A 14,329-nucleotide genomic window follows, 5' to 3' on the forward strand; every position below is an offset into this window, starting at 1 on the left:
TAATCATATCCATATACCGAGCGTCCATAAAATTTTTTTTCACCACAAAAGAATCTCGAATTTTATTGTTCATCTTTTTATGTCTAAAACCATTCGGGCATATCATGGTAATATTATTATAAGTTACCTTGAAAAAATTCTCTAATTTTATTAGGAATAATGTGCGAAAAGTGTTTGGACGTACCAATAAAGAAACGCTTTGTCTGAATATTAGACCATGGATGAAAGCTAGAGCCGTATTACTGCATCCTACTATAATGATTTTTGTATTGATGACATGTCTAGTATGGCTGCAAATGTTTACTGTCGAAACGTACAAAGCGAAAGGCTCCTTTTTTTCGGTTACTACTTCAGAAGGTGCGCATTCTACAATTCAGTGTCCAATTTAAAGCAATTTATTTTTCGATATACGAAATTGATTACGAAAATGAGTTTTATTATAAAAATCATTTTACATTCGAATTCTCTCCTTCAATATCGTTTTTTCCATTGATCGAAGCAGTGCTGGAATTCTTCTTTGGCGAGGGCCTTCAGAAGCTCTGTCGTTTTTTGTTTTATCGCTTCCATCGACTCAAATCGGGTCCCTTTCGAAGCAGATCTTTGTCTAACCTTTCAAAGAAATCTGAGCAGACCCGTTGGCGCAAAAGCAGATTTTTTGGAACCAACTTCGCACAGATTTCGTCATGTGTAATTCCTCGTGTAAAATTTTTCAAACAGTTTACAGCCTCGTCAATCATCCGGATACTCATTCGACGATCTGCACGCTCAATTGGTTGATTTTGGTCACTGTGTCTGGTCACGGGGCGACCTGGGCGCTGGTCATCTTCAGTTCTCTCTGGGGCCCTCACTATAGCGCTTACACCACTCAAAAACACGCGTACGAGATAGAGAATTGTCCCGATAGGCCTATTGCAACAATTTATAGCATCAAGTCGGATTTTTTTTCAATTTAAGATTAATAAGTTGCACAAATACTAAAATAGGGTTTTGGACCGTGTATAGACAAGATATCTAGATACCCCATACTACTAGGGCGCCCTCTAGGCCAGCAATCTCTTTATTTAATAACCAGACTCGTATCGTCTAGATCAAAGGTCTCTTATGATTGAAAATTAGTTTATAAAAAAACAAGTAAGAAATGGACATTTCGACTTTTCTTTGAGTGTTTATTAAAATATGAGTTGACATCGACAATTCATATTAATCAATAGGTCATATACAATGAATTTCAAAATAAAATCTGATTCAACTACAAAAAATTGCCGCCATCAGTTGCAAATAAGTTGAAACCCTCTAAAATATAGGGTCAACGAAAACTGTACAAAGTAGTAAGGTCCATGAGTTCCCAGCCTTATATAGTAAAAAAAGGTCGTATATAGAAAAAACTAACCATTTTCCAATATGTTCTCTCTTTGTTTCCGCACATTTTTCAAAACGTCTGATTTTCAACCCTCAACTCGGCATTTGCCGATAAAAAAAGTCTGACGGGGCCAGATCGCGGTTAAATGGTGGGTGTTCAATCAAGTGTAAAGCCCTGGAAAGCGAAGCAGTGTGAACTGGAGCTTTGTCATAAAGCAAAAGCTTTCCATAATTCCATAATTTTTTTGACGCTTTTCGTGACCTTTGCTTTTTTAAGGCACAGGTTCTCCTTTCCGATGCTACTCCATTGAATCTCTTTTAAATATTGAATCATACTGAAAAAACGAGGTTCGTAACCAGTTACAGTTGATTACTCTTTCTTGGACCTCTCGACAAAGCTCTAAACATTCTATTCGACTCTACCTCGGCTCTAAGCTGGGAAGTCGTAGCACCATGTGTACTATTAACAGTCTCCACCCCTTTTGTTTTATATTCTTCATCAAACAAGAGAAGAAAGACAATTCAAACCACACAATAATTTCGTATTGTCCCGGCCGTTCGATTAGAGAATTTAATGTGATTCCAGCTGACTTAGAACGTAAGTTTCTTCAGCTAGTTTCCTCATCTCTTAGAATCTTCACTTGGCGCTGTGTAGACCTGGTTCTCATCATTCTAGTGCATGTTTTGGTTTGATATCCTGCTTGACTAGCAGCTTTCGTCCAATCGCTCACGATGTATCTTGAAACTGTAGATGTTTACATCATGATCGGAATGAAATGCCCTCGGAGATGTAACTTTGATTCCATCTCTACTTTTTGAGGCTTGTCCACGTTAATTGATAATTATTTAAGAAATGTTTTTAAATTAGTTATCTATACTTCTAACTTACCTTCCTCTTTGAGTACGTTCAAATCGTATTCCGGCTGCATGATTGGTAAGATAGGAAGTAGATTTTGCAGGTTATTTATCAAAGGTCTATCTCGATAAGCTTCTAAATTATCGTACGGGGTATGTCGATAAAAAAGTATAGAGTAGTTGGACAAACGATGTAAATCTCTCAAAAAAAATTTGTCGTGTCGTTGGAATATGGGTGATATTATGATGCTTTCTATGATGCCGTAACTTCCCGGAGGGTAGGAATCGACGTGTAAGGAACTGATGTCGTAATGAGATGTCAGGTAATCCAAATCGATTTCCTCTGACAATACTACAAATAAAGAAAATTAAATTCAGCACGCCGCCTCCGCGAACTTTTCCGAATGTAAAAAACTTATAATCAAATTTTTGAGATAAAAACGCTAGAAAAAAAAAGACTTTTTGTAATGACCATGTAACGGCTAATGGTATGTCTTCTAAAAGAAGTGGCAGGCAGTTCGTCTAAATATCTTTTTCCAATGAATTGTCTCATTAAAAAAATATTTCAATTATTTGTTCACCTGGAATCCCTCATGACACATTTACGGATCATCGACGTTGTTGCTGGATCTTCTAGATCCATCTGGGATTCGTTTCGGACCAATAGTGCATATTATGGTGATTTGCTTTACCATTACTATGAAACTTGGAATTATATCTGGTAGAATATGTTGAAGAAGTTCCACTTAATTGGGTAAATTTAAAAAGATTTCGCTTTTTTTTATATCAGTATATACTTACTGCAAATTCCGATGATTTCTTTATCACACAAACACACAAAGGACGTGTAAAGACCTCTGGGAAAGTTTATCGAAATTTCAAATTGTTGAATGGCTGAATAACTATCGGGAATCGTCGACAATAGTTGTTTAACTTGTTTCTCGTGACTTTTAGAAGCAATCTGTATACGAAACGAAAACAAATAATAGTTAAAAAAAAACTGAAAAACACGCTTTTATAGTATTCAAAATAAAAGTCTAAAGATTCCGTTATATTCTGCCTTAGTGTCCCTAGCAAACGAAATAAATCATTATTCATCCATTTATTTGACCTAGTTCAAAATATTACACATTTAAATTGTTTATTCAGTAATATAGTGTCAGCTCCATTTTGATTTTAACAATAGACTTGTTGTTACCAATAACTGGGTCGACAACACAGCGAAAAACGAAAAAGGGCACGATTTAATTTAGAGTTAACATTACGATATTATAAGAAGTTTTAATGCATCATAGTGACGAATCACCGATTATCTTGCTTCGCCTCGAAGACAATTCGATTTTAATGTAAAATAAATCATTAAACATTAAAAAATTCAATGAGATACGAATTGTGACATAACCTATTAAAGCTTCTGCTGTATTTTTGCAGTTGCCATTTATTATTATTCACCCCAACGCTCCGGAACTAAGTGGAACGGGAAAGACCGTGGTCATGAACATGCTGGTCGTACTGATGCACCAAATATATGAGGACGTGTTTGATAATCATTTTCACACATGAATCAGACGTTTTAAAGTCCGCGGAAAGTCGAATTTATTTTAAAATGCAAGATGTGGCGAAAGTAAGCAACCAATCTTCTTTTTTTGTATCTTTTTCCATCAAATTGAGAAAAAGTGGCCGCCATCAGAGTTGATGACAGATTCTCGCAGTCTCTGCGAATATTCTTTACAAGGATTTCAAAAGTCAGAGTTTCGTAAGCTAGGAACTCCAAGAAAAGAATTCTGAAGCTGTTGAACCTCAATTCATCCAAAAGAGGAAAGAAAAATTTGTTAATAATTGCCACGCGGAGTCATCCTGAAATTTGATCTTATTGACCACCGAAAAATTCTCAATGTCGTAGTACTCGATGGTCTTGATCGACAGCAGCGATATTTCAAACAAAATGGTTGCTCTTGTGCCCGCTAGCCTCAAGAAGATCTGATTCATGGCTTGTCGATTTGTATTTCACTAGGATGATTACTTTTGCCGTACCCGTTACATTTTTTTTTATTACTATTGACTCACCTCGACCGCCAATTCTCCCAGCATACTATTTTTATGCATGACGTACAATTCCGAAGGAAAAGTACCAGTACATCTTGGCGGTACTCTACCGAAATACTTGGTCAGTTTGATTACGCTGATCGTAGTTGGTACTGCCATCACGCAATAATCTCTATTAGGGAAACATTCGAAAGCTGATTCGAATAACATTATCAGACCGTATTCGTGGGAAGGAAGACAAGCTGCTATTTCCAAGGAAAAAGCATTGTCTTCCCCTTTGAATTCGGGAGTTTTTTGGATGTGTCCCTTTGAAGTCGAATCTAAAATCACATTATAATATATGACTTAAGCTCTAGCTAAAGCATAGGTAATAATTAGTATGGACAAGGTTGAGTAGACCAGTCTTGGGTCTCCAATAAATGACCAAGTTTGGATCATCTAATATTAACCAAACTTAGGTAAATCACCAAAACTGGGTTAAGTAGTCTCAAGTTTGGGTAATAATCAATAACTTCAACCAGGCTAGTCCCAAATTTGGGTGATGACTGTTATGGTCGAGACATCTATTCTCAAGTCATGTCCAATAAATGACCAAATATCTATTGGAGGGTTATATCTATTCTCAGGGGTTTTAAGCCCTTTTTAACAATAATTACATCACTACAAACGTACTAAGCCTGATAGTTAAAATCGAGCTCAATAGTTAATTATTCAATTGTATTAATGTTCAGTAATGTACTAAGATTAATCGTAAAATGTGCATGTACATATTTATAAGGGGTTTACCAATAAGGACTTGACAATTTTGAATTTAGTTTGTGAACAGACCTATTCACTTAACATCGAACTGTCACTATCAGTTTATTCAGTAGACATAACCTCTTCATCATGGTGTAGTACACGAACAAAAAACGTCTGCAAATCTTATAAATTTACTTCAGAAATTCGGAGTCGGTGGCCGCTACTTTAAGAGCGTTAACTTCGATTTTCGGTCGTAATTCTCGACCTAGAAACAAGTTTAGTGAAAAAGTTTGAGTCTACGTATTCGTTGTGTGATATTGCCGTGTCAGTGAGACTACGGGTTGGTCGGAGTGTCGAAAATATTGCTGCCGTTGAAACGTCAGGTAGCAAATGATCCAAATCAGTCGATTGCACGGCGTTCTCAAGAATTGGGCATCGCCGAGACCAATTTTGCGTAAGGATCTTACTTTACGCCAATACAAGATCAGGCTCACTCAAGAATTGAAGCCGATGGACCATTCGAAGCGACGTACGTTCTCCGATTGCGCCAAGATGATCAATTTCATCGCAAAATCATCTTCAGTTGCGGAGCTCATTTCTGGCTGAATGGATTTGTCAATAAACAAAATAAGCGGTATTGGGCAGATGAAAATCCACATGTGCTCAATGATAAACCACTTCATCCACAAAAAATAAATGTTTGGTGCGGTTTGCGTGCCGGCGGCCAAATTTCTTCATCGAAGATAGTGGTCGGCACGTTAATCTGAATTGTGATCGTTATCCCGCCATGATTATCGATTATTTTTGGCCCGAATTGGAATATATAAACATGTGGTTTCAACAGGACGGCGCCACAAGCCACACAGCACACCTTAGAATCGATTTATTGAAGTTTGATGAGCGTGTTGCCTCAAGAAATGGACCAGTCGATTGGCCTCCTCGTTCGTGCGATTTAACGCCTCTAGATTTTTTTCTTTGGGGTTAAGTCAAGTCATTGGTTTATGCTAATAAGCCGACGACGTTGGAAGAGCTCAAAGCCAACATCGTACGCGAAATAGCAGCCGTTTCGGCCGAAATGTGTGGCCGAGTCAAGGAAAATTGGGTCCAACGAATCAACCGCTGCAAACGCGCCCGCGGTAGCCATACGTGCGCAGTCGAGTTCCATTGATAAATGTTTTGAATGTACTTCAACCCGATAATAAAGTTTTTTAAATATCTCAAATGGTTTCATTTTATTTTGAAAAAAAGTCCTTATTGGAAAATCTCTTGTTTATCAAAATTTTTCCTTACATCCAGATATCCAATCGATGGTATTATCATCCAAAACTTCTTTTTCCGGTATATCCAAATATTTGCTCAATACAGATTCGGAGCTAAAAGATTTGCTATCGACGTGAAAGGACCTCACCGAAATCGATCCGTCCTCGTCGTCTTGGAAAACGAACATCGAAGCGGATGTAAACACCAATGAAAATTCATCCGATTCCGTTAACGAAACCGTCATAAACATTTCCTCGTCTTTAATTTCCGTTTCAGATGTACGCGAACGCTGTTCTACTATATCTAAAATTCTAAAATAAAAAATCCTAAAAATGTCTCAACTTGTTAAGATCACTTTCTAATTTTATAAAGTCTACAAATTTGCATACATCGATTAGGAAAATAGACAAATAAAAACCAAAACGCATTAATTGCTTCTTCAAGTGTAGAAAATAAAAATAAAAATCCTTTGGTACCAAACAAGGATTGTATGGCGGCTGATCCATCAATTCGATGTTTTTACTGTTCAAAAACTGATGTTCGAGAGCCCGCATTGTCGTGGCGGAGAATGATTCATTTTCTGGGATTGGTTTCCCTGGTTTTTGCAAACACTTCGAAGTGCTTGTTGGATTTGGATCGTTTTGAAAGACCCATACAGTCAATTGTGATTTAGTTTCAGATCCATTATTCGTCGACTTGACCATTAGGTCATGATGTTAAAAACTAAATTGATATACCAACTCCAAATTTCGAAATACGTACTCATCATCGGAGGCCCTGGAATGGCGGATCCTTTCCGCGCTATGTTTAGGTAAATATTCCACAGATAAGTCTGTAAAATCGTCAGGATGTGGTTTCTTGAGACCATTATACGGGATCAATTCGAAATCTTCATTTAGGACCTGTTAAAAAATGACTGTTTTACGAGGGTATTCGGACAATCAAACGAATTTGTTTGTACCTTATAGTTGACGACGGAATTTAAACACAAAACTGCTACGGCCGTACCTTGGTACTCGGCCACGATGATATGTCTTCCTAATTCCTTGCCGCTCATCAATATTTCAGCTATGTAATATTGACCGTACAATTCTGTGAATTTTTTCGAATGGGTTTCTATCAACGGTACAAGATCGTCGTTATCTTCTTCGACGGCTCGTCGGATCTTATATTGAACTTGAAAATCCTTACGGCAAAATACGTACAAATATTGACAATTCGCTATATCTTCATCTAAAATATATGTTAGAAGTACATAACATGTCGGAAGGTAAGACCATAATAACAAACACCATGTACAAGAAGACTTGAAGACATCAAAAGAAGCTTTCGACTAAAGAAGAAACCAAAAACATAACAGACCAAAACACAATCGGAATCAAACGGTTGGAAGCCATTGCTAGATACACTATTAAAAAGGACAAACACGAATCCTGGAAAGAGAAAATGCCAAACAACAATCAACCTACAACAGGTCACTAGCATTAAAAAAAATGGGGTTCCCACATCTATACAAGACTAATGCAGTACTAATTTTGGCATCCGTTTTTTATGCATTCTCTCAATATGTCCCAAACATTTCACTCTCCGTCCCTTAATAAACGGAGCTTATTGCAGCTTCTCCATAAAGTTCCTCCAATTCTTTATTAGTTCTTCTCCTCCAGCCCTCTTCTGTGTGCGTTCCTCCGTAGAATCCTCTTAGTATCTTCTTCTCCCATCTTTCCAGCATGGCTTCATCTGCATATGTTGCAGTGGGTTTGATATATTTTTGTTTTTGACTTCATCAGTGATCTAATGCATCTAATTTTTGTGTTCCTTAAGTTATCCTGGCTTTCAGTTCTAATTCTTGTACTCCCTTGTCTTCTACTTCTACTACCCCTAGATACACAAAGTTGGCAATTCTTTCGAAATTGTGCTCTTTGTGTCTGGTTGTCCTAAAGGACAAGTAATATTCTGTATATCTTCGTGTATTTCCCATGATCCTGAAAGACTGCAAACTAAATAATAAAATCTACATTGAAATCCCTTGAGTATTGAATCTCGATTACTTGCTAAAAACCCTGCTTGGTTGAAACGAAAAAAGTACAACTGCTCATTTTAATATGAATAAATTCCATTAAATTGGACAAGAATTAGAAAAACTACTATTTCAAAACGTTTGACACACAACTACGCTGGAACTTAGATGAAGAGGACATTTAGAACGTGATTTCCTTGTATTTCTACTGGTTGTTTTTTCTTTAGTTGACGAAGACTTGAAACACAACCGAAGGCATCCCAATAGGCTGGAGAAACCTCGAAGTGCCAATCATGATGATTCGTTATACGTATTTAAAATAAAAAAATATAATATGGTGCATGAGCTTATATATTGATCCGTACGCAATTGCGTAATTTGAAACTTTTATTCCCTTAAAACGAAAAACCCGTATAGGATTCTACAATGGGCCCAATATAGATCTAAACTTGGGCCAAGTATGTACAACTCTAGGCTTATCTTGGGAGCATTTAATGGCTTAGATTTTGGTGGGACCCTGGGATGATAACAACTTTCCTCGCTTGGTTTGCAACCCGGCACCACCGACACCTGGTTACCTAAATAAACCCAAGGTCTGCAGCCGTAAACCAGGCTGGTTGCTTATAATGGGACGGGATTGACTTCAACCAGGCTTGGACTATTATTGGTTTGCCAAAGCCGGGTTTCCCAGCTTTGGTACCAGCTAAGCCCCGTCGTTCAAGTCTGGGGGCTTCTACTTGGGAATGTTTGTGTCATATTGATCAATAAACTGTTTATCGTACTTTTACATTTTTTTCCTCAAATGTACTTCGTACGTCTCACGAATTTCGAACTCTACAACATAGGCCAGGTATTCAAGCATTCTCCCTCCGAATTCTTTAATGCAGATCCGATTTATTTGAAATTTTGACAGATGATTGGTTTGTATCCAAAAAGCGAGGTCTACATGGTGCCGAAGTGTTCAACCCTTTTCGGAGGTGGAAAATTTTTCATCCAAAATAGCTCCAGGAATCGAAAGATAAACAAATTTGAAGTGAAAAATGTTTTTTGCCAGATCAATGGTATTTGAGTTATTCGGAATTGAAAAGTACGATTTTTCGTCAAAAAAACCGCATTTTCAATAGTTTTCTACGTATAACTCTGTAATGATGTGTTTTATCGAAAAAAGTGTAATAGACAAAAATTAAGCTTATAAAAAATCAAAGAAATTAAGCTATATTTTAAGATCTTAATGTTTTGTCTGAAGCAAGTTATAGATACTTGAATCGTTTTTATACGTAATTGAGAATTTAACCTCAAATAACGGGAAAAGGGTACATATTTCAACAAAAAATCATAGAATACTTTTTAAAAAGCTTGAAAAGACCTTCCAAATGATTATTAATAAAAGTCGTTTCGACTGAAATTTCATTGAGATATGATGTAAAATAGTGAAAGCTAAAAAAAATTGCACTAAAACTAATGCAATTTCATTGATAATCAAAATTAAACTTATTTTTTGTACCAAATACTTTATTTGGATGTTATTCACGACATCTAAAAGTTTGGCATAATTTTGAAAAAAATTAACATTAAATAATATTTTTTTTTTTTCAAAAAAATTTATTTTGCTCATTTTTTCTCCATAACTCTGAGAGATAGAAAACAAATAAACAATCAAATTAAAGCATTTTTTATGACGATTATTTTGCTTTTTTGATTTTTTTTGTAGCATCAAAATTGACGGAGTCACTATAGTGCGAGGTTATCTTATCCACAGCCCTTTGATCCTTTATTAATAAAATGTGGAGGGCCTCAAGCCCTTTTAACACACATAGGCTTGTAGCCCTGAAAATTAACTTTGAAACGGTTTTTTGTAGGATGTGATAGCTTCAAAATTAATGGAGTTACATAAAAAATAAAAATTTGAAATTGTTTTTGTGAATTGAAAATGAATTTCCATTGATGAAAAATGTATAATCAAAACATTGAATGTCATTAAACACTACTTTTTCATTGTATTTTTGATAAAGGGGTGGTTCGTAAGGGTTGACAGGGTATAGACAATAAAAAATTACTTCAAATAGAGACAAGAAACTTGAATGCCTGTACTATCATAATAACCTCATATATTCAAATGATGACTCACCGTCTGGAAGCACTTGAACGCCCAAATCGCCCAAGAAGTCCAATTGATGCTGCCCGGGCGGTATCACTACAACTGCGTATTTCAAAAAATTTCTTAATAGGAACAAATGATGAACGAGTAGTTTCAAAAAAGACGAACTATAATCCGGAGAAAATAGAATCATGTTAATGAAAAGCGTATTACGAGGCGTTGCCAAAACCATCCCGTATTTAATTTTGATCCAATATTCCCATTCCCACGCCGCCATAGTCGGTATATTCGGATGAGTATTCACGAAAATAGCCCCCACTATTTTATTATCTTCGTTCATCAACCCCAAAGATATATAAGAGTTGAGTCTGCAATATAAATGAGGTTTACACGTTGCGAAAATTTAATTTAAATACTTACAGTATTATTTCTATTTTTTCATTACCGAACAGATTGGAAGTATTCTCGCCGTCTTTCAATTTTTCTAAAACTTTAGCGTGTTCCAAATAAAGTCTGATAACGTGCAGATGCGGTAACATTATAGAATCTGCAGATTTAAATCTCGTACTCATAGACGGTTTTTGAGTTATCCTTTCCATTTCTGAATAATTATTTAAAATATCGGTGTATATAATGAATATTTAAATAATGTCAATATGACACATTGACAGTTCACTGACTATACAAAATGGTGCTTGTTGACGATCGACGTTTATTTAGAGCGTTAAACGAGGTCACGTGATACAAATTTGACTGGAGCATCATTTCTAACCAAAACATTGTTTAGCTGACAATTTATATTCAACACATACTTTATTTTTATAGGTTATCAGACTGACGCTCTTATATTTTAGGCTGTATTAATTTAGGGTGATACTTCTGTCTAAACTAGATTGAGTGATATCATTTGGCGCCATCTTTAATATGAAATTGGACCATTATATTATTTTCCTACGTCCATGTCTGTAAACGTCAAAAATCGGATTGTCGATATTCCTTGTAAATGACATTTAACTATGACATTAAATTACATTCAAATTTTTATTTACGTAAGACTTTGTTTGATCTATTTACACAAATTTACACAATTAAAAAACATAAAAACTTTTTTCTACGCCCATGTCTGTAAACGTCAAAAATCGCACTGTCAACATTCCTTGTAAATGAGATATAACAATAACATAATGAGATCTCATAACATAACATTAAATTACAATCAAATTTTTATTTACGTAAGACAAATTTAGTCAATTAGAAAAACATAAAAACTTTTAGCATTATATATTTAGAATTGAAAGAGTGATGCCCCTAAATTTAGGCAGCACATTATGCAATTTCTTTAAAAATATATATTTCTTTCTAAGTTTCTTTCTTGTTACATAAAACACGAGTGGGAATGTTCACGCACAAGGCCCCAGCGATTTATGTACAATATTTTCCCTACGATTTCCACAAAGCATTAAATTTTTTTTTTAAATTTACATATTTTCAAACACTAGCTGCGTCCCGCGGTCAACCGGACCTATACAGGGTATCCCACGACGAGTTAAAACTATCTGTATTATTATTTTAAATGTTGTGTAAGCTTTAGAAAATTGTATACAGGGTGTCCCAAGACGAGTTAAAACTATCTGTATATGACAAAATCCAATTCTATCGGAAGTCGACTGTAACTTTGTTATTTTAAATGGAACACCCCGTATATTAATACATTTTTGGAATCTACGTAGAATTTTAGTATACTTTTGTCTAAAAACTTTTTTCGAAAAGTGCATACTTTTCGAGTTATTAATTTTTTTGTAAAACATTTGATTAGTTGCAGTTACAAATTATTTTTTTACGAGTTTACCCTTAAAGATATGAAAATGATTTCTATTCGGTTGATTTTAGCAAGGTCAGGCGTATTTGAATCTATGTTGAAAAATTTTTTAATCTATACTGGGTGTGTATAAAAAGTATTCAAAGTTTAACTTCATAAATATAAAATTTTTTGAATATTTATAAATAAAACCGCCTGGATTTTTCTATTTTAATGCATTCAGGGGTAAGAGATAAGGCAAATTCATGTATACTTTTCTATCCCTAAACCTTACCGTTATCCAGATATTATATGTTTTCTGTAAATTTCTGTAAAGATGCAGGTGTGATTTAAATTTTATTTTGACCCGTCGATACAAACACTAAGAAACAATTTTTTTCTTTTTCTTGTCAATTTCTGTAAAAACAATCAAATCAAATTGTATTCACTAATCCTATTTCAACTTTCAGTCGTTTCCAAAATATTTGAGATTTTAAATTATTACTCTACTACTCTACTATAAGTATTTTGCCATATATACAGATAGTTTTAACTCGTCGTAGGACACCCAGTATAAGTCGATAGTGGTTGCATTAGGGATGAGCATTTTGACCATGAATCCATGTCTTTCTTTTTGCGATATTGGGGAACCCAGTGTTTACAGCTGATCTGTTCACACTGATCCCACTCATTTTAGAAAGTTCAGAATGTGAACTGTAGCTGCCAGAGGGACGCACTTACCAAAGTTGTTAACACCTACTGGTTGTCTCGTATGTTTTTCTCATTAATAATTAAGAAAAATCTGATTTCGAATATTTTTTGCAGTTGAGTTTGGGAGTTGAAGAAGGAACGTTACAAGCGTACAATCAAGATTTTGAATTACAATTTTCGCATAGAGTCTCATCGATGACGAAATTTTCTCAAGCGGATATGGATCCGACTACTTTCCTTTATCTTCTTAAAGACGAACAAGAAAATCTTCTTTATTGTTATCTTTACCTCGCCAAGAACGTTTCGGACGTAAGTACATCAAATTTTTAACACCTGTTGGAATGGAAGATATAGAAAATTAAAAATTGAGAGATGATTTCGAAAGTTGGAATAGGGATCTAAATTTCGATTTTAAACAATTTATATCAACAACTTTTTATCGTATGTGCCATATAAAAGGCACTTTATTGTAGAGACAAAATTTTCAAATCAATTTTTCAAAACTAAAATTACGAGGGTGATTCCAAACATTCGTTATATTTTACACACTTTTGGCACTTATCTGGAAGCTTTCGAATGCATTTTACGTAAAAATTTTCTCTTTCAATGATTTGGGGCGCCGCGTATGTGATAAGTTAACCAACACCAATCATACCACGGTTGCCAACCGTCCCGGATTTACCGCGACAATCCCGATTTCCACTTGTTTATCCCCTTGTCTGCCCACGAGCTACGAATTTATTGTCTGTTACTAATTCGAAATAATTTTTAACAACCTGCCCACGTAGGGAAAGTTTTAAGGAGTGTACCTCTAACCAAGATCTAAAATTTTATATTGCTCTTGTTTCTTCGGGAAATTATTACCCAAATGCGTTGAAACAACTACCGAGCTTAGAAGATATGGACCTAAATCAACCAGGAACATTTGATCATTCGAAATCGCTGTTTATAAACATTTTCTAGCTTATATATGCGCCACCATGGAAACACCAAATAGAATTTGCAACAGTGAAACGTTTAAAGGAATAAATTTTTTTGGATCCTATCTGGAGTCCTTTTAGAAAATGTCAGTGAATTGGGCATTGAGTACAACATCTATTCAATGATCATTCTATCAGAAAACCAGTTCTTTCTGAAGTTAGCAAGCGTTCAACTTTGAAAGTTCACGAAAAATGTTCTGCCCACGAGAAAGTTTTAAGGAGTGTACCACCAATCAAGAACTTAAATTTTATATTGCTCTTGTTTCTTCGTGAAATTATTGCCCAAATGCATTGAAACAGCTGCCGAGCTTAAAAGATATAGACCAAGATCAACCAGGAACATTTGATCATTCGAAATCACTGCTAATCTTCATTTTCTAGCTAATGGAAACACCAAATAGAATTTGCAACTATGGAACGTTTAAAGGAATACATTTTTTTGGATTCATATGAAGATGGCCAAG

At 35.3% G+C, this 14,329-nt stretch overlaps 1 protein-coding gene across 2 annotated transcripts in view; it reads left to right on the plus strand.

Annotated features, from left to right (window-relative positions):
- The window catches only part of LOC130447310 (TBC1 domain family member 4), a 91,856-nt gene that overhangs the window by 20,833 nt on the left and 56,694 nt on the right, over window positions 1-14,329 (plus strand). For both annotated transcript variants that reach the window (XM_056784059.1, XM_056784076.1), the window contains exon 2: window positions 13,000-13,194. In XM_056784059.1, coding sequence (XP_056640037.1) covers window positions 13,000-13,194 — 195 coding nt within the window. The remainder of the gene's footprint in view (window positions 1-12,999; window positions 13,195-14,329) is intronic.

This window comes from Diorhabda sublineata, chromosome 1 (genome assembly GCF_026230105.1).
Source record: "Diorhabda sublineata isolate icDioSubl1.1 chromosome 1, icDioSubl1.1, whole genome shotgun sequence".
NCBI lineage: Eukaryota > Metazoa > Arthropoda > Insecta > Coleoptera > Chrysomelidae > Diorhabda > Diorhabda sublineata.